This window comes from Ursus maritimus, unplaced genomic scaffold, assembly GCF_017311325.1.
Source record: "Ursus maritimus isolate PB19 unplaced genomic scaffold, ASM1731132v1 scaffold_19, whole genome shotgun sequence".
NCBI lineage: Eukaryota > Metazoa > Chordata > Mammalia > Carnivora > Ursidae > Ursus > Ursus maritimus.
Window position 1 is genome coordinate 21,932,560 of NW_024424341.1, and position 24,520 is coordinate 21,957,079.

General features: G+C 42.4%; 2 protein-coding genes across 4 annotated transcripts in view; both read left to right on the top strand.

Annotated features, from left to right (window-relative positions):
- Nucleotides 1-6: 6 nt before the first annotated feature.
- LOC103673687 (chemokine like factor) lies at nucleotides 7-12,395 on the top strand. 3 transcript variants are annotated; one of them, XM_008702518.2, is made up of 4 exons: nucleotides 7-283; nucleotides 4,745-4,903; nucleotides 9,318-9,413; nucleotides 12,210-12,395. In XM_008702518.2, exons 1-4 carry the CDS (start codon nucleotides 209-211, stop codon nucleotides 12,324-12,326), a joined length of 447 nt encoding a protein of 148 aa, XP_008700740.1. In that variant the 5' UTR covers nucleotides 7-208; the 3' UTR covers nucleotides 12,327-12,395. The 3 variants fall into 3 exon arrangements, with proteins under 3 accessions (XP_008700740.1, XP_008700741.1, XP_008700742.1); XM_008702519.2 differs by lacking the exon at nucleotides 4,745-4,903; XM_008702520.2 differs by lacking the exons at nucleotides 4,745-4,903; nucleotides 9,318-9,413.
- A 144-nt stretch (nucleotides 12,396-12,539) lies between these two features.
- Nucleotides 12,540-24,520, top strand: part of LOC103673695 (CKLF-like MARVEL transmembrane domain-containing protein 2) — a 12,349-nt gene continuing 368 nt past the window's right edge. Inside the window, 5 exon segments of the mRNA XM_040633399.1 lie at nucleotides 12,540-12,897; nucleotides 12,988-13,391; nucleotides 15,804-15,962; nucleotides 22,271-22,369; nucleotides 24,198-24,520. The exon segment at nucleotides 24,198-24,520 is cut by the window's right edge and continues 4 nt beyond it. Coding sequence (XP_040489333.1) covers nucleotides 12,846-12,897; nucleotides 12,988-13,391; nucleotides 15,804-15,962; nucleotides 22,271-22,369; nucleotides 24,198-24,520 — 1,037 coding nt within the window. The 5' untranslated portion in view covers nucleotides 12,540-12,845.

Genomic DNA, 24,520 nt, shown 5'->3' on the forward strand with positions numbered 1-24,520 from the left:
GCGAGCGCGAGCAAGGACGTGCGCGAGCGCGAGCAAGGACGTGCGCGAGCGCGAGCAAGGACGTGCGCATGCGCGCGCGAGGGCAAGAATCCTAGAAGGGCGGCTCGCGGCTGTGGTGGCGGTTGCTGTCCCCGCGCGAGGCCTGGCAGAGCTGCGCGGCGAGGTGAGGGAATGAGAGAGAAGTGCTACTGCTGCTGCGACTGCAGGCATGATGGCGACCCTGAAGCCGAAGCATCGCCCTTTCTGCTTCAGCGTAAAAGGCCACGTGAAGATGCTGCGGCTGGTAAGGCCGGGCCACCGGGTGGGGGCGGTATTGGGGCGTGCTCAGGGTCAGCGGGAGATAGCTCTCAAGTATAAAGAGGAATCCTCTGCCTTCTTTTTAGGTCTAGGCCTCCCCAGGGGCTAGGCGGTTCACTGTGCACCCTGGGGGCAGAAGGAGAGAAAGAAGGCACTGTCCTGCCCTTCAGAGGTTTACAGACACATCCAGAAAGCCAGTTAGGCACATCTGCATGAGTGGTCCCGGCTTGGACCTGCACACCACGTACCCAGGTTAGCAGGCCAGGCAACTGCGCTTGTACCCTGCACAGCACAGCGGGGCTGCCGGCTTCCGGGCGTCAGGCATGCCGGGCGCACTGCATTTAGTTCTCAACAGAGGTCTGGAGAGAATAAGCCATCATTTGGAGGAAGGTGGCCTGCCTAGTTAGAGAAGTGGAGACTGTCACAGGAGACTATGTTGAAGGAACTAAAAAAAAAAAAAAAAAAAAGGAGAAAACAATTTTTAAATTTTAAAGAGATGACCTATACGGGAGAAAAAAAAAAAAAAAAAAAAAAGGAGAAAACAATTTTTAAATTTTAAAGAGATGACCTATACGGGAGGAGATGGAAATAGTTCAAAGCTACAGGAAAACAGTTCCACTTAATATGAGGAAGAATTTCCTATTGGGAAAGTTCCCCAAATTAAGTGGTAGTATATTCCCAAACAGCAGAGGTGACAGGCATAGATGAGCACCTAGGAAGGATGCTGTAAAAGAGATTGAGACTTCAGGTGAGTGCGTAGAACAAACTGCATACAAGGTCCCTCCCACACCAAAAGTCTGTGATTCTGAGAAATAACTGTAATGTAATACAAGTCAGAGTGCATAAGAGAGGTTTAGGAAACTACTCTGGAGTTTGGAGGACAGAGAGATTACTTTGGGTTAGGAGTAAATAATCAGGAAAGAAGTGACCTGAGGGTCTGGAGTTTTATGCCCAGTACTGAGAGCTCTGGAAGAACACTGGAGGAGTGACAAGATCTTGTGAGAAAGGTTTAGTTTCAGACATATCAATTCCCTCAACAAACATTTAGAGTATTTAGTTGTATTTTAAGATCTGACTTAGGCCCTGGAACAACAAAGACAACCAAGACAAAAGTCCCTGATTCATGGAGTTCTTCAGTTTAGTCAAAGAGACAGACCTACGAGCAGACAGCTATAATATGTGATAAGATGGGGATAGGCCAGAGAGTGAGACATTTAACCAAAGACAAGAGAAAGAGATGTATCGGGAAACTTCCTAGAGAAACAGAGTGGGTTCTGAGGGGCAGCCACCTGAGCAAAGACATGGAGGCAAAAAAACAGCATGATTTATGTAGCAAGTTTTAACAAGATGAGTGTTGCCTTATTTTCTTCATTCAACAAATACTTATTGAAAGCCTGCCATGTTCCAGGCACTGTTCTAGACTCTTGAGAGATATGAGTGAACAAAGCAAAAATCCCTAGCCCTCACGGCGTTTACATATTGGGGTGGGAGGGCAAGGGAGACAAACAGTAAGCACAATAAATAAATGATGCAGTATTGTAAAAAGTTGTAAGTGCTAGGGAACAAGAGACAAGTAAAAAGTTGTAAGTTCTACGGAACAAGAGACAAAGGAGTGTAAGGGGAGCAAGGCTGCATGTTCCAGCAATAGAGTGGTCAGGTTACGCCTTGTTGAGATGACAACTTAGTAGAGAGTTGAGTGAGGCTAGGGAGTTAGCTATGAGAATATCTGGAGGAAAAGTGTTTAAAAAAGGAATATACATTACAATGGCCCTATGACAGAATGTACCTGAAGGGTTCAAGAAAAACCAAGGAAACCAGTATGGTAGGAGTGGAGTGACTGGGGACACAGTGATAGATGAGGAAGGTTTTGAGTAAGGTTGTATATGATCTGACTAACATTTTTAAAAAATAGACCAGCTGCTATGTTGATAATAGATTGGTCAAAGGACAGGAGGGGATTGCTGCAAGGGCAAGGGTAGAACCAAGAGACCAGTTAGAGCTATTGCAGTAATCTGGGCAATGAGGATAGTGGCTCGGACCAGGGTATTGGGAGAGTAGTCTACAAGAAATTATCATATTTGGGATATATTTTAAAAGTAGCCCCAACATGATTTGCTGATGAACCAGATGTGGTGTAAGAAAAAGAGGAGTCAGGATAACTCCAAAGTCTTTGGCCTAAGCACTGGAAGGATGAAGTTGCCATCCACTGAAAGCCTTTGGGTAAAGCAAATGTAGGAGGAGGATCAGAAGTTCAATTTGAGAATTAAACACTGGAATTATCCTGTGGATAAACTGTGAAGAAATTCTGCTAGAGAAGTAGACAGGAGCTGAATGATGGAAGGCTGAATACCATGGTGAGAGGTAGGCTCTATTCTAAAGATCACAGGGAGCCGCTGAGAAATGCATTTGATTTTTGGAAATTATACTGTAATGCCTTTGTCATGGTAGTTCAGGGAAGATACTGAAGGGCAGTAGCTATAGGGACGAAGAGGAGGTAGTGGGTTCCCAAGATGGTTAGCATTAAATCAGCAGGACCTGATAATTGATCAATTGTGGGGAGTATTAGGAGCACTGATAATAGGTTTCTAGGGTGGGTGGTAAGCTAGATGGTGGTATCACCAATTAAGATAAGGCATGCAGGAGGAATGGGCAAGATGAGTTCAGTTTTGGATATGGTGAATTTGAGATTCCTATAGGTATTCAGATAGAGATTGCAAATGGCTATGTGTGAGATGTTGAGGACTGCCCTGCAATAGGAACCCGTATTCATCGATTGGGTCATGAACAGAATCTAAAGGAATGCCAGCATTTTAAAAGGATGGGTAAAAGGAGAGAAGCCCACCAAGGGAGAATAGTTGCAAAGTTGTATAAGAACTAGGAAAAGTGACATGCAAGCCAAAGGAGTAGAAGAATAGGGAAAAGATAGCCAATGGCAATTAAGCCATGGGGGTCCAATAGGATAAGAAAAAATGTTCACTAAATTTAGTAATTCTGAAATCATTGATAATCTGAGCAAAAGCAGTTTCCATAGAGTGGTGAAGAAATGTCTGAGATATTAGTGGGATATTTAAAAGAGAACTGGAGACAAAGGCTAAGAGTAATGATAGGAGAGCTGTAAATAATGGATTGGGGGAGAATCCAGTGTGACTGAAATCATAGGAACTTTTAAGAAAATAGATTAATCACCAATGTCAAAATCCATGGTGCAGAAAGTTTACGGAAGATAGGGACTGAAAAAGTGACCCTAGATTTCATAATCCATGAACTCAAGACTGTGGTTCAATAAAGTAAATGAAGTGGTTTGAGGTGAAATGCTGCTAATAGTAATTATACTAATTATAATGAATGGCTTATTTGGTTACTGGTTATATTTGCTACATAATCAAACTGATTAATTTAGAAGTTTAAAGGTAGGATCTTTTTATACTAATAAAGTAATTGAAAGAATTATGAATAAGTAGCCCATATAGGTTTAAGGTTAAAAAGAGTATATAGATGCTACTAGCTGACAGACTGATCATAAAAGTCTAGCCAGGGAAAACTCTTGACAGAACCATTTTCCAAGAACGTAGAGACTTTGGATAGAGCTATAACACGACAGCTCCTAAAAACATGATGTTGACAGACTCACTGGGACCTATCAGCTTATTTTTCCTTTAGGTCACTTAACATTTCTGTATTTTATATCCTTATTTGTAAATGAGGAGATTGGATTAGATTATCTTCAGGGGTTTTTTTTACTTAAAATATTCAATTCTGATTGCATTCTACTTAGGTTAGAGAAAATACATAAAAAGTGAAGCATCAGAATTGTTGGGTTTTTTTTTTTTCCCTCTCTTCCCCCACAGGGTTCTTCAGAGAATTGTTTTCCTCTAACAGTTTATTTTAAACTTTTCTCCAGTATTTTTCATGGCAACATTCAAAGTTTAAGTTTGACAGTGGATTCCAAATTGCTAAGACTTAAGGCGTGATGAGCAGATGAAAAGGAATTATAATAGTCAGTATACAGACATTTTTGAAAAGAACTATAGGGAGAAATAGAAAACACAGTTTCTTTGGGAGCAGGATGAATGGAAGGGGGTGTGTGTGTGTGTGTGTGTTAAGAGAAGACAATTTGTGTATGTTTATAGTATGATGTGGAAAGGAGCCAATTAGGAGAGATTGAAGGTCTGAGAGAGAAAAGAAGATACGTAGTGGAAAAAGATTAAGGAAACAGATATGGGAAGTGACTGTATTAGTTGTACAAGTGGAATAACAAGAGAGGGACACCTAATTCCCTAAAACACAAAGAGAAGGCAAAATCCATACATTATAGTATTTCCTCTTTTAGGTGTGCGTATATATGGCCTAAATCCATTTATTTAGTTATTTTAGAAACGATCATTTTTACAGCTTAAACTTGCATTCAGTAATCGTTGAATAAATGATGTTTTTTTTATCCTTATAGGCGCTAAATGTGACATCCATGACCTTTTTTATCATTGCACAAGCCCCTGAACCGTACATTGTCATCACTGGATTTGAAGTCACTGTTACTTTCTTTTTCATAATGTTATATATACTGAGACTTGATCGATTAATAGCCTGTTTATTTTGGCCATTGCTTGTAAGTGTTCAGGTATATTGTTAAAATTAACTATTTTCCTGTCATAGTGAGACATTTTAATAAGCTCTTCTTCAGTTTTCTTAAGCCTTTAAGGAATGTCTGATAGGCTTAGGAAAGAGGAGCTCTACCCATTGCTACTGTGTTCTGTGTTGTCCCTTAGCAACCACAGAGCATAAATTCTCCTCTCAGCTCCCATCTACCAGTAGATGGGAGTGACTCTTCTGTTAGGAGAATTCACTTAAGTGTTGACTTTCTAAAGAAATTTAAATTTAAGATCATGGCTAAGAAAATTATAGAGCATTCTTAATCGTTACCTCCCTTTTAAGTACAAGTTGATATGGCCTCAAAATTGGGGAAAGAGATGGAGGCAGATACACAAGTATCCACATCTTGCACACCCATGACCACTAAATGGAAAACCGAAGTAATCTGGGAGGCTGAATAAAGCACAATGTTATCTTACTTAAGAATGTCTGTAATCATTAATGCTAAATAATTTAACTCATCTTGTACAACCTTATTTAGTAGCAAATGAACTTCACCTGCCATACTTACAGCATTGAGAATAACTGCCCAGTGAAGTGCCAAAATGGTTCTAGAAACTGTCAAAATAGGCAAGTTGAAGATGCTAGTTAAGGTGAACGTGTCCCTTCAGCCTGAACTATTCTCCAGTTCTAGGAAAAACTGAGTGGCTTTACCTCTCTCTCCTCTTTAAAATTTTATCTCCGGTATCCTATCTCTGTAGGTCTCCCTCCTAAGACCCCCTGCTGCCCTTCCCACTTTTGGTTGGACTGGTAGCTGCACTTAAATCTTCCTTGGCTGCGCTTGTCTCATCTTCCTGGGTTCCAAAGTGCTGATATCCAAGCTGATAAACCCTATTAAGGAGAAAATACTTTAGAGCTTTAAAAAGCATGCCTTCAAGTGGTACCTTCTAGAATCACCCTTGAAGGCCAGTGATGAACATTTCAAGCTAGTCACAAACTGAAAAAGTCCCAGAAGGAGAAAGCTGGGAAATAGGATCTTCATAGCAACTCTCCAAACTCCTACTTGATCACACTTTTAGACCTGGACCTGACTGGAGGGAAGTCTAGGAAAAGGGATCACAACCCCTTCGTCAGTTGGCCCTCAGAGTACATAATGTCATTTAGTAGCAGAAAGAGCTAAGCTTAATTATTCCGGCGGTTTCTTTAAGGACATGAGGAGCATGGTTCATATCCTCTTTACTCAAAAAGTTGTATAGTTGCTCTTCACATTCTGCTTTCCAAGGTTAATAAAACTAATACATTTTAGTGGGTTTTTTTTCTCCAAACTACAATAATTCTCTGGAGTTTATTACATGTCCCTGTAATAAACCTGGAGCCCTAAGCTTAACAGAATACACTGGGAGAGAGGGTGACCTATGTGTAGACGGAAATTTAGTCTCCAAATCTCTGAGGATCAAATTTTGCTGATATTGTAATCTCTGAGAAATGATGCTATATGGTCAACTATGGGATTATTCCATTATGAAATCAAGATTCCTCTCTGCTCTTGATCTAGTGGAATCATTTTTATTCAGCCAAGTGTTCAGTGTCTGCTAATCCCAGCTTCCATAATGGGTTCTTTGATAAAACACAAATCTTACACCTGTGAAATTTTCAGTGTAGCCAAGAAGCAAGATAGATGAGCAATTCAGTATAATAGGTGCAGGGATAGATGCATACCCAGGATAGTGTGGAGGCACGGAGGGCAAGAGTGGAGGCTTAGGAGGCAGTAGGAGGTCCGAGCATGCAAGGCTTTATATGCCCTGGGTTTTAAACCAATGGCATTGGAAGCTTTTAGGGGTTTTTAAGTAGGAGAGTGATATGAGCAGCTTACAATTTAGGAAATTGCTGGTTGCAGTGTCAATAATGGATTAAAGAGGAACAAAACTAGAGGTAGGTCTCAGAGACCACTTAAAACTGGTTCTGTAAGCCAGGCATGAAAATTATAAAGGCCTGAAGTACGGTCATAACAGTAACTAGAGAGAAAGGGGTTAATGGGGTAGAATTGATAGGACTAGGTAAATAAGAAGAATTAAAAATACCTGCCATTTAAAATCTTGAGATGATAATGAGATAGGAAATACAGAAAGAATAGGTTTAAGGAGGGGCCAGGGAGATGAATGCTTAAGTTCAGTTTGAGAAATACTAGGTTTAAGTTGCTTATGGATTGTTCAGATAGAAATGTTCAGAACAGGTCTGAAGCTCAGGAGAGTGAGGAGTTAAAGCTGCAGCTTTGGAAGTCATCACATTGTGATGGTAGATAAGCTCTGGGACTGGCCTAAATGGCACGGAGAAAGTGGAGAGCAAGCTGAAGGTAAGACTGGGAAACACCAACATATGGGGTGAAAAGGAGGAGGAGCCAGAGAAAGGCAGGAGAGAATGCAAGGGAGACCCATGTCACAGAAGGTAAGACAGGAAAGCATCTCAAAAAGGAGTGGTGAATACTGTCACATGTAAAGAGAGAAAAATAAGCCCTGGAAACCATACATATTCACAGGCTGTGTTTCCAGAGGCCCCTTTACCAGAGTGGTGTGCCTCAAGTGGACAGGTAACTGGAAAGCTGAGGGAATGGTTGGACTGAGCAGGGCAAGAGAGACAACTGTAATTAGAGGGGCCACAGAGTTGAGGAAAGTTGGCCAGGGACAAAGAAGGGTCATGAAGAGAATAAGGTTCCTGCAGAGTGGTGCATGGGAATGGGAGCCAGAGCACAGCCCTGGAGAAGCTGCCTGGGGCTCTTCTACTGTAGCAAAAGTGAAGGACACAGATGGCTGACGATTTCAATTAATGTGTCATTGGGGAAAGGTAACTTCTGCCTCATGGCCACAGTCTTCACTGATGAGGAAAAGGCGTGGTCATCTCCATTCAGATTTATCGTGTTTATCACTGTCCCAAAGCCACAGTAACTGACAGTCTGTACAGCAGGCCTTCTCTGACTGTTCCCTTCAAGTGTACCAATGACAGAAAGCACAATGAGCCAACCCAGGGCTTTGCAGTGCCATCCAAGTACAGGCTCAAAATTTCTTGAAATCTCCTTTCGCTTTTGTTTTTTGTTTTGGTTTTTGGGTTTTGGGGGGGGGTGTTTCTTGGGTTTTTGTTTTTTGTTTTTTGTTTTTTTCTGGTAATTAACATTCTACTCCATGGTATATTGATGTTTGGTTTTCATTATAAAAACAATGTATTAAATGACCATTAAGGATCACTGATATTTCGGGATAGGTGCATCCTTTTCTTTCCTGTAGTTCTCTTGCACTCCCTAGAACACAACTTCTACCTAAAGCCATTCATATACACGTGCCTGAATGAGTCACGGGAGGCAGGGTGGTCTGACACAGAAGTGTGGCTTGCCTTGATGCAGAGCAAAATATCCAACACAGAGGAATATTAACCTAGGACAGTCTCAATATTTCTTGCAAATGAGAACCTTTTTTCATCCTACATGCATATAATCTTGCCTGTCCGCATTGAACTTACTTTTTTATTTTTTTAATTTTGAGACTGGGAGAGCCGGCGGGGGGGGGGGGCGGAGGAGGCAGAGGGAGAGAATCTGAAGTTGACTCTGCGCTGAGCACGGAGCCCAACGTGGGGCTCAATCTCAGGACCCTGAGATCATGACCCGAGCTGAAATCGTCAACCAAGCCACCTATGCACACCCCCCATTTTCTTTTTAATAACCACATTTCTAAGTTACCAGGAGTTTGAAGTCTGATATTTCTGTTAACAATACCTTCCTTCCTACAGTTATCTGTAAACAGATATAAACCATTCCAGAATAAAGATGATTTACCTTTCTCACACTATACGTCATAATGTAAGCTGCACCCCTTAAAGCTATTGTTCAGAAGGCAAATGTTTTGTTTCTAGAAATTATTAAATGAATGAGCTACATCATCAGAAATAATAGTATAATCAGCCATTGCATGCAGATGTAGGAAAGTTTTTTTCCTGAAAATTACCATTTTCTGCCAAGTGTGTGCAGCTTTTTTATTAATTGCATTTTAGTAATATTATAAAGTTGTTTGGTTTACAGTGTAAACTACTCCACATTTTCTCTTAGCATTCTTGCTTTCCAGTGCACCATTCTATCATAAACCTTCCACACCATACATCATCCATTCCCAACCAGATGCATTCTCCCTCCAACTATATTTAAATAAAAAAGAAATAAGCCTAAGTAGTTAAATGATTGGTGTATCATAGGTTAAGAGAAACACTAGGAATCACTGTAAACCAAATACGATATAGGTGTCATTTTACTGTGGCAGTTTGATTTCCAAAAGAAAAAAACCCCCAAACCACTAAGTTTAATAAAACAAACTTTGAAAATCTCTAGGCAGCTGATTCATTTTTTGGTGATCTTCATGCAAAGCTGACCTTTCCATTCTGTGTTTTAGGATATTATCAACTCAGTGATAGCAGCAATATTCATGATAATCATATCTGTGTTGGCACTGTTACCAGAAACCACAACATTTATAGTCCTTGGAGGGGTAAGTGGAGGTCTTTCTGATTTCTTGCTTTAGGTTTGATTAGTATTCAGATTTACTAGAAAAACAGATATAAGAACAGAAATCTACACTATATTCATCCTTGGGTCTCCTAGGCCAGTTGTATAGTCCCTAGTGGCTTAATATTTTTTGTGTGAGTACAGGCTGTGATTAACCTGAAGGAATATAATTTCACCCTAAAACGGAAGTTAACCAAATAATAGTTCCTATATGTTCCACATCAATATGTAGAGCTAGACTAGACAGAAAAGCTACTGGAATCCGTTACACTTAGCTCTGAGAAACCTGATGTCAAGCAAGACCATCGATGAGTTTCATAGTTCTCCCTTTTAAAGGAAAGGATACATACCACTTGTTAAGGTGAGACAGATTGCCCTGAGCTCAGTTATTCTTTGTCCAGAGCTTTCTTCAGATGGAATATACAAGATGTCTCATGATAAGGTTGTAGGAAACCTTATAAGTAAAGGATTTATCATGAACATTGCTTGAAGAGAAGCAAGCCAGTTTAATCAGAATTAATCCTGGAAGGCAAGCCAAAATAAACAGGAGTCAAATAATTGAGTTTTAGTTCCATCTGATACTCTTATGAGATTGCTTAGAGGAGGTTCAGAGTCGTTTGGCTTTTCTACATTCTGATCTAGAGATGTGAATCAGGAAGTTCTTAAATAAATCTCCCTCCTACTTCCTTGTCTTTCCATAGTATGGGCTGCTTAGGAGAACCAACCATTCTCAGACAGACATGTATGTCACAATCCATGGTTTTTCATCTTACTAAGCCCCAGTCAACTTCATGAGGGATGAGAATTATTCTAGAAATGAGATAGTGCTGTAACAGCAATTTCCCCCAGATATCTTTAAAGATAATCCTATCCCGGGGCTCCTGGGTGGCTCAGTCGGTTAAGCATCTGACTCTTGGTTTTCAGCTCAGGTCATGATCTCAGGGTCCTGGGATAGAGCCTTATGTCAGGCTCCACACTCAGCAGGGAGTCTGCTTGAGGAGTCTCTCCCTCTCCCCCTACCCCTCCCCCCCCAAAATAAATATTTTTAAACTTAGAAACAAAAAACAAGATAATCTTATCCCTCTACTATGGAGAAAGAGGGACAAGGCGTAGGATTTACAGTTGAGCCATGAACAACATCGACTGCCCACACAGCTGAAACTTTAAACTCTGACTTCCCAAAAACTTAACTGCTAATAGCCTACTGTTGACAAGCAGCACCAAAAACATAGTTAACACATATTTTTGTATCAAATGTATTATATGCTGTATCTTACAATAAACTAAGCTAGAGAAAAGAAAATGTTTCTAAGAAAATCAAAAGGAGGAGAAAATACATTTACAGTACAGAAAAAAATCCCTACGTAAGGACCTATGCACTTCAAACCCATGTTGTTCAAAAGTCAGCTGTACTTTTATTCACTTATCCATTCACTGATTCATTGTTTACAAAGGTGCGCTTTAGTAGATGCTGACAAAGTATAGAGTTGTGCTGTCCGATGCAGCAGCCATTAGCTACATGTGGCTACTAAGTACTGGATATGTGGCTGGTCTGATTGAGATGAGTATACATGTAAAAACACACTGGATTTCAAAGACTTACCAAAAAATATATATTATTTCATAATAACATTATTATATTGAGGACATGTTAAAATTATATTTTGGACATAGTAGGCTAAACAAAATATATTAAAATTAATTTCACTTGTTTTTTTCTTTTTAATGTGGCTATTAGAAAAAATTATGTGGCTGACATTGGTGACTCAAATTCTATTTCTTTTGGACAGCACTGAACTAGAACATGAGCCTATCCTATCCTCAGATTGCTTATAGCCTAATACAGGGAAGAGAAATGTAAAGATCTGTATACAAGCTATTGACAGAGTACTGCAGGGCACAGAAAAGAGGAAGCAACTACCTTGCTCTGGCAGTGGAAACGCAGCTTGTCAGTAATAAAGGGGAGATGAGGGGGATGGTTCCAGGTAAAGGAACCAGCAACATGCAGAGTACCAGAGTCATGGTCAGATAGGTAGGAAGTACTCAGTGTGGTCAGAACCTAATAAGCTGAGTTTGAGATTCAGGATGGAAAATGGAGTGGTATCTAGAGCCAAGAGGCCAGACTTCCTGGCCATTGGATGGAACTGACCAAATAGCACAAGGAATGATATCCCTCTTTTCCAGCCCAGGCGCCAGCTCTCAAATAGCCAAGAGAGTACCTAAAGACCAAGTTCTAGTTTATTCCCTTTACCTTATTTTTTCCCCCTGAGGCCTAGTTAGAATCCCACCCTTTAATTTGGATCATCTATCACTCCAGTTCTCTAAAGTGTGTATCACAGCTCCTGTTCATTGGTTTAATCTTGAGCTGCCGTTAACTTTGGCCCTCCAGTAGGGTTTGTAGTAAGAAAGGCAGTTGAACATTGGGGTAGAAATGTTGATTGATAACTAAATTATCTTCAGTAGGACTTTAAATCATACATGGGGGAGCAAGTCAAGAGATCCAGACAAGTATTTATTTCAGAGCCCACACAACTTCAATATTATTTCTGCTCATCTAAGTTACCTTTTCCCTTTCTCGAGGCAGGTATTGGGAAAACTTGGGAATGAGAATGAAATGATCTCTGAAGTCTCTTCCCATTTTAGTATTAGGTGGAAGTGGAGCAAGCAATCTCAGTACCCTAGCAGGAGAGGAAGCCAGTGGGCAGGCCACTTAAAACCTGTGTGAGTGACCAAGGTCCACACCGTGGCCACCGCAGTGACAAAGTATGTTTGTTTCCAGGTGTTTGGACTCCTGGCAGCAGTGTGCTGTATTGCCGACGGGGTCCTTATTTACCGGAAGCTTCTATTTAATCCAAGTGGTCCTTATCAGAAACACTCTATTCATGACAAAATATAAGTTTTGTAATTTTATATTACCTTTTAGTTCATGTAAGTATTAAATATATTAAATATATTTATTCCTCCACATATTTCTTGTGGTGGTTCTCATTTTAATCTCAATATGGAAACTGGAAGAAGAGATGTGGGACCTCTGTGCCCAGCGCTCACCCATACCGTCATTTCCATGTCAGCACTGATCCTGATCTCATTGGGTTTTCCTCCTCCTGGGCCCCGGGTGGCAGAGAAGAATGCACCTGGACCGCCCTAAATGGTCTCCAGAGCCCTCTTCCTGGCTGGCAGGCAGCACGGAGGGGTGAGGTTGCAGGGATAATGAGTTTCCAGGCTAGGCAGTGGCATGGCATCCCAAATGGCGACGAGGGTGGCTGGAGGGCCTGGTTCATCCGCGGGCAGGGAGAGCTGGGTGCGCGCGAGGGACAGGCGGCCAGCAGCCGTTGGGGCACGCCCCTGGTTTCCAGGGGCCAGCCTGCCGGCGGCGGCACAACCAACCTGACACAGCCAGGCCCCGGAGCCCACCATGGATGCCAAAACCACCAGGACCCCTGCAGGGAGCTTGCAACAGCAGCCGCGTTCCGCACGCTCAGGGTCTGCCGCAGCAGCTCCGGGGACACCCGTACGCTCAGCTCCCGCACGCCCAGGGGTGCCACCCTCACGCTCAGCTCCTGCACGCCCAGGGGCTGCCGCAGCTCCGGGGGGACCCTCACGCCCAGGGTCTTCCACAGTTCCGGGGACATCCTCCCGCTTAGCTCCCGCACGCCCGGGGGCTACCGCAGCTCCGGGGACACCCTCACGCTCAGCTCCCGCACGCCCAGGGGCTGCCGCAGCTCCGGGAACTCCCTCACGCTCAGGGCCGTCCGCGCAACCAAGGAACGTAGCACCCAGTGCGCCGCAAGGTGCAACCTCAAGGACACCCACCAAGCAACCGCCCGCACCCAAGACAGAAGCTGAGAAGGCCGCCATCCAAAAGCGTGCTGAAGGACGGGCCCTAGTCCCGCTCCAATTCAGGGACAGCTTCAAGCGTTTTTTCTTCTCGCCCACGGGAATGTTGAAGATCCTGAGGCTGGTGAGCAGAGAGCTGGTGATGCAGGGTGGGTGCGGCCTCGGGGAGTGAGTCCCAGGGGGCGCCACCTCCGCAAAGCTTCCCTACTTCCCTTTGCCAGCCAGTTTGCTCTGCCTCATCTTTCCTCCCTCCTCCCTTGCTTCTCCCCACGCTCAACCCTAATTACTAAACCAGCGCTGTTTTTCCTGTCATACTCTGTATTTCTGGGGTTTTCTCTCACAAAGGGAATTAGGGAAACAGTGAAGATAAGAGCAGAAATGTATAAATTAGCAAACAAAAATAACAGAATTGCCCAAAATTGATAAACCAATGGCTAGTATAATAGGAAATCAAGGGTGAAGAGAGAACATATATTTAAAGTTAGACACCAAACAGGGAAAATAAGCACAAAGGATGAAGAAACTGAGAGGATCCCCAAGAGTACTTTGCAAAACAAATAAACCTGACTAACTGAAAGAAATAGTTTATTTTCTAGGAAAATACAATTACCAAAACTGACCCCAAAATAGAGAAAAACCTAAGCAGACCAATGTAAACACAGAAGAAAATGAGAACTAATCAAATGAGTTTCTTTCAAAGATATATTAGGGCCAGACTTTCTTACACATTAACTCTTTCAGACTTTCATGGGATGGAATTCGGATGCTATTGAAACTTTTTCAAAGAATGGAGAAAGAAGCCCTTCTAAACTATTTTTTCAAAGTAGTATAATACTGATATCAAAACCTGACCAAGTCAGAAAAAGAAAATAGAAATCTCACTTGTATCAAAGCAACAAGTATTAATATATTAGCAGAAAATAGTCAGCACTTTTTAAAAATACACTATGAAAATCTTAAAAAAAAAAGGAGGAGGGGCGCCTGGGTAGCGCAGTCGTTAGGTGGCTGCCTTCGGCTCAGGGCGTGATCCTGGCCTTCCAGGATCGAGTCCCACATCGGGCTCCTCGGCTGGGAGCCTGCTTCTTCCTCTCCCACTCCTGCTTGTGTTCCCTCTCTTGCTGGCTGTCTCTCTGTCACATAAATAAATAAAATCTTAAAAAATTTAAAAAAATTAAAAATAAATAAAAATACACTATGATGATGCAATATTAGGACTCTATTAAACTAACCAGCATTATAGGTAAAAGGAGAACAAATTAGATTATATCAAATAAGGAAAAGAACACATTTGACAAAAGTCAACAGTCATCTCTGCAAAAAAAAAAAAAAAAAAGAGACCCATAAAATCGGAATACATATTTTACTGATATTATAAAAATAAACCCAGAAGTCAGCATCATATATAGTTAAGCATCAGAAGTATTCCCATTAAAGGAGGAACAAAGAGGATGCCCTCATCAATACTGTTATTCAGTATTTTTCTGGAACTGTTAATCATCACAATTAAACAAGAAAAATAACAGTTGAAAAGAAGAAGCAAAGTATATCATTTTTTCAGCTGATATCACTGTATATCTAAAAACCTCAAAATCAACTGGGAAACAAGTTAGAACAAGATAATTTCTACTAACTCATTAGTAGAAATGAACAAACAAGCATTTAAAATAGAAGATAATATTTCTCTTTACAACAGCAATCAAAATGGTTAAGTATCCAAGATTAAATGAAATAAATTTGAAAAACCTATATCAAGAAAACTTTAAAAACTCAGAGATATTTTAAAACCACTAAAAATACTGGAAAGACATACTTTGTTCTTGAATAGTAAAAGCGAATTTTTTAATCTTTCAAAATTAGAAGTTAAATGAAATCCCAATTAAAATACCAACTGGCTTAGCTTGGGGAACTTGACCAAGAAACATGGGAGACACAAACAATCTGAGGATGAGTACCGAAAGGGGGACTAGGTCAGACAATAATATAAAATAATTTTCCTATAATCTCAAAAGTGCTAGAGAAGAAATCAGCACCTCAATGGAAAAGGATAGTCTCAAGAGACCCGTATGCACCTGGGAATTTAGTACACAATAAAGGCTGGATTTCAGATGAGCGGGGAAAATACTGGTGTTTCCCAATAAATGACGGGATAATCAACAACTGTTTGGAAAGAAAGAAAACTGGAGCTCTACCTCTTTCTATCAGAATCAGTATATATTTACTCTACTTGTATGTACTTCTTTCCTGTAGGAAATATACACTGTGAACAATGGTTACTTTTCAGGAGATAAGACTAGGGTTGGGTTGAGGGAGAAGAAAGAAACGAGTTATTTTTCATTCTTCTATACTTAATGTGCACTTTATTTCCACGTATTAGTTCATTTCTTGGAAATATGAGAAATTTTACAAATAAAATGTATATACAAAACAATACAGGCAAGTGCAATATAATCAGATTTACATTCTAACAGTTTATGGGTTTGCTTTGTTTTTTACTAGCCCATGTGCATTAAAACAAATTCTGTTTCTTTTATTGCAGGGTCTTATCATAGGAGCGTTAGTTTGTTTCATCATTGCCAAAGCCCATGAGCCGTATATAGCCATCACAGTTCTGGAAATCTTCATCGTTCTTTTTTTTATTCTAATATATATGCTAACCCTTCACCACTTGCTGGTTAATTTAGATTGGTCCTTACTTGTAAGTGTTCATTTTCATAACTCAAATATAAGCTTTGCCCTAGGTCCCAGAGTAAAGTCTCTTCTCAAGTGAAAATAAAAGAGCTATCTCTCTGGACAAGAATATAACTGAGCTATGACAGGGTGTTACCCTAGTCCCAGGGGAGAAACTAGCCTACTACCCAGAAAGATTCCCTGGACACCTCTCTCCACAGCACAACCAACACACATGCTTGCTTCCATCTCATTATGGCACTGAACACATGGTACTTTGCAGCTTGTCCTAAAGAAAATTTCAATTAGTATATTCAGTAGGTAAACACACTTCTCATCTATTGGTTGTAAAACAGCAGATGCTTCTACTTTTCCAACAGCAGCTACTCAAACACTATAACATTTCCTCCCTGCATAAGCAAGAGATGGCATGGCAAAGTTGTAGAAAATTGTCACCCACACACTGAAAGATTGCAGGAGTCAATCTTTTCATGGGTTTTAAGGGTCCATACTCCCAAAGGGCTGCCATGTGGTGGCACTTTTCAAGAAAAGGCATTGCATTGCCTTCTTCAGTAGCTTTTTCAAGAACTTCATATTCTTTACCAACTGAAAAATTCCTGAAGCTAATCCCTCAGGTCTCAGATAAATCCTATTTATTGTGGAACCCGAGGTTCCGCATCCGTGCAGACGGGAGAAGAACTACTGTTCTGTCCAGGAACAGACATGGGCCTGCTTCCTGGCCCTGGCATCTTCCTAGCTGTGTGAACTTCAGCCTCAGTTTCCCCATCTAGGAAATTCAGCAAAGGACAAAGGTGATCATAATAACTACCTCACAGGGTTCCTTCCTGTAACATTTAAATGTGTTTAAAGCAAACATTCACTTACAAAACATCCATCAGACCCCATAAAGTAGTTAGATGGCTTTTACCATTTTATCTTGCACCGTGAACAATCCTAACTCAGAGGTCAGGCCTCTCCCACATCCCACTTCCTTATAGTACCTTTTTATAACCTTAAGGTACGATTAGTTGCTATTGAGCTAAAACTCAAAATACATTCTTGAAGCATGTGAGGCATTTTCTGAAAAAGCTGCTGAGCTCTCTTTATCCCACAGAGTGCAGAGCAACAGGAAGCAGACCAAGCAAAATATGAGCAACTCTAATTGGACATACGGAAGACCCTCTAGGGTTATGGAGAGCCGTAAGGATAAAGAGGTTTCCGAGGGGAAACAAAAATCTCTGTCCGCGGAGATTTTCAAGAAGGGAAGGTAAATGGACCGTTTTGAGCACACAGCATGTGCCAGATACTTTTTCATATGTGTTACCTTATTTAATCCTCACAACAACCCAGTGAGGTTGTAGTTTAGCAGATGAGAAGACCTGATGAGAGAGATGGAAGGTGCGCTTGTGGCCATAGGCAGTCACTCAGAAATTCAGGCCCAGCTTTAGCCCAGACTCTTTCCAGATTTTTCGCCCTATTGCCTTACGATGGTTTCTCTGTCTCTATCTTCCCTTCATTGTTATCCTCCTAAGATTCTCTAAATTTTATGTTCTCTGTATCTTCTCCTGTTTCCTCATGGTTTCCTTAAAATGTGGAGCTGGACATTAACAGATTATCCTGGAGGGCGGGAACAGGTCCTTAGGGCAGGTGACTGAGGGCTTCACAGCACAAAAGTCAGCTGTGGTCAGGCAGACTAGAGCCCTCTGAGGGAAACTCTGCTGCCATAAAGCTGGAGAACTGGAGGGAGCCTCAAGGCACCATGTTTTGCTGTAAGGTCCAGGGAGAATATCTAGGAAGTGTCTGAGACAAAGGCAAGAACTGGGGGCTCCTAAGAATGAACCAGGAAGGTCCTATGAGAGGAACTGTTCTCACAGTGGTCACAGATGGCTCAGGCCAGCTTTTGTAGAATTGTAGGCCTTTGGTCAACTCTGATAAAGCCGGACCCCCTTTGCTACCTCTGTCCTTGGGTCAGAGCATTCTCTTTCCTTTGGATGACCATGGGAGCCCCGAGGCATGATTCACATGGACATGGCTGGTGAGCTCCCAGGAGCTCCATAGTTGGTAAAATATGAAGGGTGCTCAGTTATTCTGAGGCACAACTGACTAGCAGTAGACATACCAAGCAGCCACATACTAACCAACACAGTTGGTCAGATGCTGTGTGATCTAATTGACTTGGAAGGTTTTTTAGAAGACCCATCAAAACAGGATCCAAAACTGTGTTGTCCTATCCTGTCCCTTCCTTTCTAATCTTCTCTTTCAGATTCCATAAGGTGAAGGATGTGTACAGAAGAGATTGTTCAGAAGGGTAGTTACCACTGGGTGGTAAGAGGGAGACTCTGGCATGGGAGGCAATGTGCTGGTTTAGGGACAGTTTTGGTGCCTAGAGAGGACTACGTGTCACTTCAGAGAGTAGGAGGACTTGGAGATGTGTTGGCATGAAGCTGCAAAAGTCCCCTGGGACCTGATGGAACTGTGGAAAGCCAGAGAACACAGGGCCCATTTCATACTGTCCCTGTTTTAGTGCTCTGTACAGGCTCAAGGGCCCACCCACACACTGGAGGCATCCAGCACACACAGCCCCTCTCTCCTGCCAAGATGGTTTGGTGCCCCCAAGGCAGAGCATTAGGGTAAGTAGTACTGATTTTAAGTGGCAGTTTCCTTAAAGGCTTCCAGGAGTATAGAGTGCCTTATTCCTCTATTCCCATTCTTGTTTGGCAAGAGGCTAATGATGAAAACTCCCAGCAGGGAACTAGAAAGTCTGATCAATCAGGGCTTCAGATGCTCAGGAGAGCAGCATCAAAGAGGACTGGCCTCACATACAGGCCTGCTGAGATCTGTGGACTCTGGGGCCATATTCTGGCAAGGCCTCCTTCTCTGGGGAGATGATGGAACCTGGGCCGGGGGATCCATACACCAGACTCAATTGCATCTGCTTACTTCTATGAAGACTATGCCAATGACCCTGACACCCATGGGTCCACCTCTCAGCCAGCCCTTGACTTGAAATCATGGGTCTGCATCAGAGCTAGTGAGTATACAGCTTTCCGCACCCCACCCGTGGTGGGGTCATTGTCTTCATTTTTACACTTCAGTGTCAATCTAGTGTCATCTGTCAACATACCCAAGGAGAGTATGAATTGTAATTACTTCTAAATAGTCTGTATTTTTAACACTTCTACATTATAAAAAATATTATCCAATATAGTCAGAGAAACTAAGTTCTGGTCAAGCAGATGTTTTTGCCAATAGAAAGCAATTTTTAAAAAAAGAAGAAGAAGAAGAACATAATAAGCATTTTAAACTAAAACTCAAGAGAAGTGATGATTCCAAAACTACCAGCAATATCTATACATTTATAAGGAGGAAGTGTCAGCTTTAGAATGTTCCCTTCAAATAAGATTAATGAAAAACCACAGTTCTGGTCATTTCTGATCAGGCTATGCCACGTGTTTGGAGAACTCCAGGCACAACTGGAATCAGTGGGAGCTGTAGCTAGTTGAATACTATATAATGTTTATTATATATAAATGCTTGTTACAAATACCACATTTTGTGAAACGAATTGTAAATGTTAGTTTTTTCTAATATTCAGTGATTTTTCAAAAATAGTCATTCACTATTAAAGCATCTTTTTCTTTCCCAGTTAAAACTCTACACAATTTTATCTCAGCAATTTGGGAGCTTTATGGAAACATAACAGTCAAGTAACGAATCCATCTCTCATTTTAGTCAGAGGAGGCTACCTGAGTCAATAGGGTATTTGGTCAAGGGGGAAAGAAAAAGATGATGAGTAAAGATGGCACGTGACAAGCCTCAGATGCAGTTTTACTCCATCAGGGGGAACATCTCTCTCTCTCTCTCCCCCTCCTCTCTCTTTCAAAGATGAGGCCAACAACGATGATGTGTCTAAGGCAAAAGGGAGGAGGGGGGTTAGTCCCGAGAAGGCCTCTGGACACTCAAGTCAGGCTGCAGAGGGTCCTAGCCACTTAGTGGCTGAGCAACCCCAGGCATGTTGCTTAGCCCTCTGTGAATTGAGGATCATAAGAGTTTGTTGTGAGAATCAAATGAGATTAACACCCTGGCACAGTATGTGACACAGAGGAAGTGCTCAAGAAGTGTGAGCTATGATAGAATGTTAGATATAAGGCAAACATTAGCTCCAAAGGACAGTTCAGGAGAGCATTTCCTTGTGAGCAAGGACCAGAGTAAATTACAGTAAGGACAGAGTAAACGAATGTCTAATATTCCAGTGAGAAGATGGAATTATGACAGGGAGTCAACGATTGCCTAGTCTACACTTGGTTTATTAGTATTACCATTATTCATTGGCTTTCGTCTAAATTCTCAACCACCTAGGGCCACAGCTAGTTAATTTTTATTTTAAAAAGTTTACATCCTGCTTCTTAGCTGTAAGAGTCCTTGTTCACATTTTTTACTATCTTGGTTTACATAATCCTAAAGGACTAAGCTTCTCGCAAAACTGTAAACCGCTGCACCTGCCCCACTGTGGGCAAACTTTTCATTCAGCCCACAGAACCCAGCTGGGTCTTACTTCTAACCCTCACCAGCCCTGCTCCTTGTCCCCCCAGTGTTACCCACCAGGTGTCCAAATAATTAGTGGCCCTCCATGAGGCACGTCACATTCCGTGATAGGGATAGGACTGCTTGCTCAGCAGTCTCAATGGAAAGAACACCTGAAGTCTAAAGAAAGTTTACCAACTGTGTACATTTTGAAGGCGGATATCACAAGTCCACATTTTGATGCACTCACGATCCACTCGATGCCAGGCACTTATCTGGTCTTTTCAGATTCATTATACCATTTAATCCTCAGATCAACCCAATGAATCCCAATCACTATCCCCATGTTTAAAATGAACAAGTTGACACAGAGGGATGATAAAACATGCCCCAGGTCACACATCTAGGAATTGGCAGGCCAAAAGAGTTCATCAACAAAATACACTCCCACAGTACATTTCCCATACCATTTTGACCCTCCGTGACCCATTATCCACAGAAAATGCCCAAGACAGATGCTGCACATTCAAAGTGGGGGAGGGGCGGGTTGTGATAGTTCTTTTCCTCTTATTTGAGTGTCCCTGATGGGAGGCAATAGTGAGAGTAGTTCTGACTCCCCTCCTTGGCAGATACCCAATCTCAGGCAATTTAATAAACCTCTCTAAGCCTCTGCTATGTCCTCTTAAAATAGGGATCATAAGAATACTGACTCTGGAGGGTGTTTGTGAGGGTTAAATAAGGTAATGACTGGGAAACACTGGGCACACTGAAGAGCTCCATCAGAACCATTATGATTCTGTACACTGGGTGGCAGGGCTCCTTGCTAGATTTGGGCACGTACACCAGACAAGCTGACGCTACCAAGTCAAGACGCCAAGACTTAAGGACTTAAAATGTTCCAGTTAGATATCTGGGCCATATCATGGTTCTATCACCCTGAGCTTTTGACCCTCGCCACACTGGTGCCACGGACACACGGAGTACCCACTTCTCCATTATTGCTCTGTTACCAAAGCCCAGCCTCTCTCTGCTTATCCTCAGGAGTGGCCCCCATCTACTCATCCTCCGCCCTTTATTTAGCACACAAAGCAGCAGTTTGGGCTAGCAGTTAAAGAACCCAGTACAGGAATCCAGAAGAAAGGACAAAGGCAGCCCACAGATGCCAGGGCATACTCAATTCCAGCCATTTCTCAGGAAAGAACAAAAGTCAACAGCACCAGCATTCACTCTAGAATACCAGGCCTGCTCCTCAGATGGGTTCCTGCCTCCTTAGGATATGTGAACCCACAGAATAAATATGACCCAACTAACTTCGGGAGTATCGGTTCTACCTGCAGGTTTGGGAATGTAATTAAATTAGTAAAGTGCTAATCTAAAATTTAATTTTTATATTAAAAATATATTATGGAATAGAATGCAGAATTTACATTAATTTAAAACAGGATTTTTTAAAATATTATTTATGGAGGTCCGATTCACCCCATACCTCTAAGTGCTTTTCAAGCTCACTTTCTCATGCCCTTTAAGGAGAATATAATGGGAAAGTTGTCAGCTTTTTTTTTTTTTTTAATGGTACTTTCTAATGAAATTAAGCCCATTTCTGCTGACAAAGTCCTACCCAGGACCTTAAAATCACATAAACTCATGTCTTGGGAGATGCAAGAAATTTTGCTGCTAACGGTTCCTCTTACAATTAATCAAAGGGAAAGTTTTAAAAAGACATCCATCCTTAGATGGGTAACTGACCAATTTAAATATTGTATGAAATCACGTTACCCTGTAAAGTTGACGGTTTTCCATTCTGTATTACAGGATCTTGTCAACAGTTTCATTACAGCCGTGTTCCTTCTAATAGTTGCCATCTTGGCAATGCAAGAAATGGAAAGAAGACATTTATTCTACGTTGGAGGGGTAAGTCGAAGCCTTCGTGACCATATTTAAGATTAGTATTTCAGGGATGCCTGGGTGGCTCAGTCGGTTAAGTGTCCAACTCTTGGTTTCAGGTCAAGTTGTGATTTCAGGGTCATGGGATCAAGCCCCACCTCGGTCTCAGTGCTCAGCACACAGTTGGCTTGAGATTCTCTCCCTCTCCCTCGGCCCCTCCCACTTTCTCTCTCTCTCTTTCTCTCTCTCAGATAAATAAATAAATCTTTAAAAAAATATCAGTATTTCAAAACTCTTTGCAAAGGGAAACTGGCAGACTATCATTACTTCATTTACAGAATAACATCCCTACCACCACCCCTTCTCCTTCTTGCACTGACTTCTTCAGAAGATATAAAGTTGCATAAACTCTAAACTCATGAAAATCTTCATTCTAATACTCATCCTCCAAATAGGTACAAACTCCCCTTTTGAGAAATGTACACACTATTTTTTGAAATGTTGCAACAAGGTATTCTTGTCTATAAATAGGACTTTGACTCTTTTGGATTAGAGAATTATTTTAAAAGCACATGAAAAGAAAAGCACATGAATAGAAAAATAAAAAGTACATTGTCAAAAGTGAATGGCCAAGCAGGAAGGAAGGGAGGAAGGAAGGAAGGCAGGAAGCTCCCAGCATGTGCCCCACACATGGCCAGGCATGTTCTGACTTCATTTTTACAATTCTCATTTTTACATATATGAGAATTGTCCCAAGCCTGGGACAAGCTGGGACTCAAATCCTCATCATATGAAGAGCACAATAAATGGCAGATTAAATGCTTTGAAGATGGAGGGTGGGAAGTGGGGAGGTGAGACTTTGGTTCAAGAAATTAAGCAATGGGAACAGAAATTAATCCAGAAAAAAAAAAGTTTGACTTCTTTGAATTCATTCCATAATCAGTAAATATTTGTCAATCCCACTGGATTGTGCCAGGCCCAGGTTTACAGTTGGGGACAGAGTCCCTTATCCCTGAAGGAGTTCACAGATTATCTGGGGCAAGACCTATCTAGGGAAAGTTCATTCAAGCAGCCAGGGATTAAGTGATAGTAAAGAGAAACATCCAGAGCAGGCAGGATTTGGGAGGCACCGAGTATCTTTGGTACTATGCACTGCTGGTACCCATCTGCTAACTCAGCCACCAAGCCTTCTCCTACCTGCCAGGATTCCCACCATCTGGACCCCATCAATTCTTACTTGGATGACAGGAGCCCCCACCACACCCCACTGGTGTCCCTGCCTCCAGTCCTTTTCACCTCATGGCTACTACAAATGGACTTTCTGACTGCAGCACCTGAGCTCTCCCCTTGATAAAGTCCCAAATTCTGCACTTCCTAGCCTCAACTCTGCCCCCGCCCTCACCAGATCCAGGGCTCTCAGCCACACCATACTCCTTGGAGACCCCTGCCCACCATCTTAAGTTCTCTTCCTCCCAGTTGGTCCCTTGGGAATTCCTTCCTGCCCTTTTCAGACAAAGCCCAGGAATCCTTTCTACTGAGCGGCCTTCTCAGGACCTCATACCTATCTGGAGCCTTCCAGTGAATACTCTTCTTTGGTCCTTTCCTGGTGCCTCAGGCAGCAGGCGGGTCGTTACCGGCAGCAAAACCCACCATTTCCAAAATTCCTTTCTCCGGGAATTGCAGAAAGTGCCACAGCAGCCGGCGAGGCAGACACCAAAGAGTAGTGCTGGATCAGAGGGGACAGGCGGCCACCTGAAGCCCCCTGCCCCCTGGGATGGGATGGGGAAGACAGGTAGCTGCTGAGCTGCAAAATAACCCAGCCTTTCCTTCCCCTGTATGGTCTTGTGTCTGCCAGACCCAGTGCCTCACAGCAGCAATCGTGTGTATCCTGGATGCAGTTATGGTCACCAAAAAGATGAGGGATAAAATGAGAAGAATCCTGGGACTCGATTTCGAAAGCAGTTCCTCCCTGCTCCTGGAACCCAAGAAGTCACCCTGGCCAGGACCCACACCGGCACCCGGGAAAGCACCCACGCCGGCAGCCGGGAAAGCACCCACGGCGGCACCCGGGAAAGCACCCACGGCGGCACCCGGGAAAGCACCCACGGCGGCAGCGGGGAAAGCAGGCAAGCCGGCAGCGGGGAAAGCAGGCACGCCCGCATCCTCAAAAGCACCCAC

What these genes read in the sequence shown, in the direction of transcription:
- LOC103673687 (XM_008702518.2), top strand. Translation starts at nt 209, where the DNA reads ATGATGGCGACCCTGAAGCCGAAGCATCGCCCTTTCTGCTTCAGCGTA. An exon ending in ACGTGAAGATGCTGCGGCTG is followed by an intron (nt 284 to 4,744) that starts GTAAGGCCGGGC and finishes TTATCCTTATAG; the next exon opens with GCGCTAAATGTGACATCCAT. An exon ending in GTTTATTTTGGCCATTGCTT is followed by an intron (nt 4,904 to 9,317) that starts GTAAGTGTTCAG and finishes TCTGTGTTTTAG; the next exon opens with GATATTATCAACTCAGTGAT.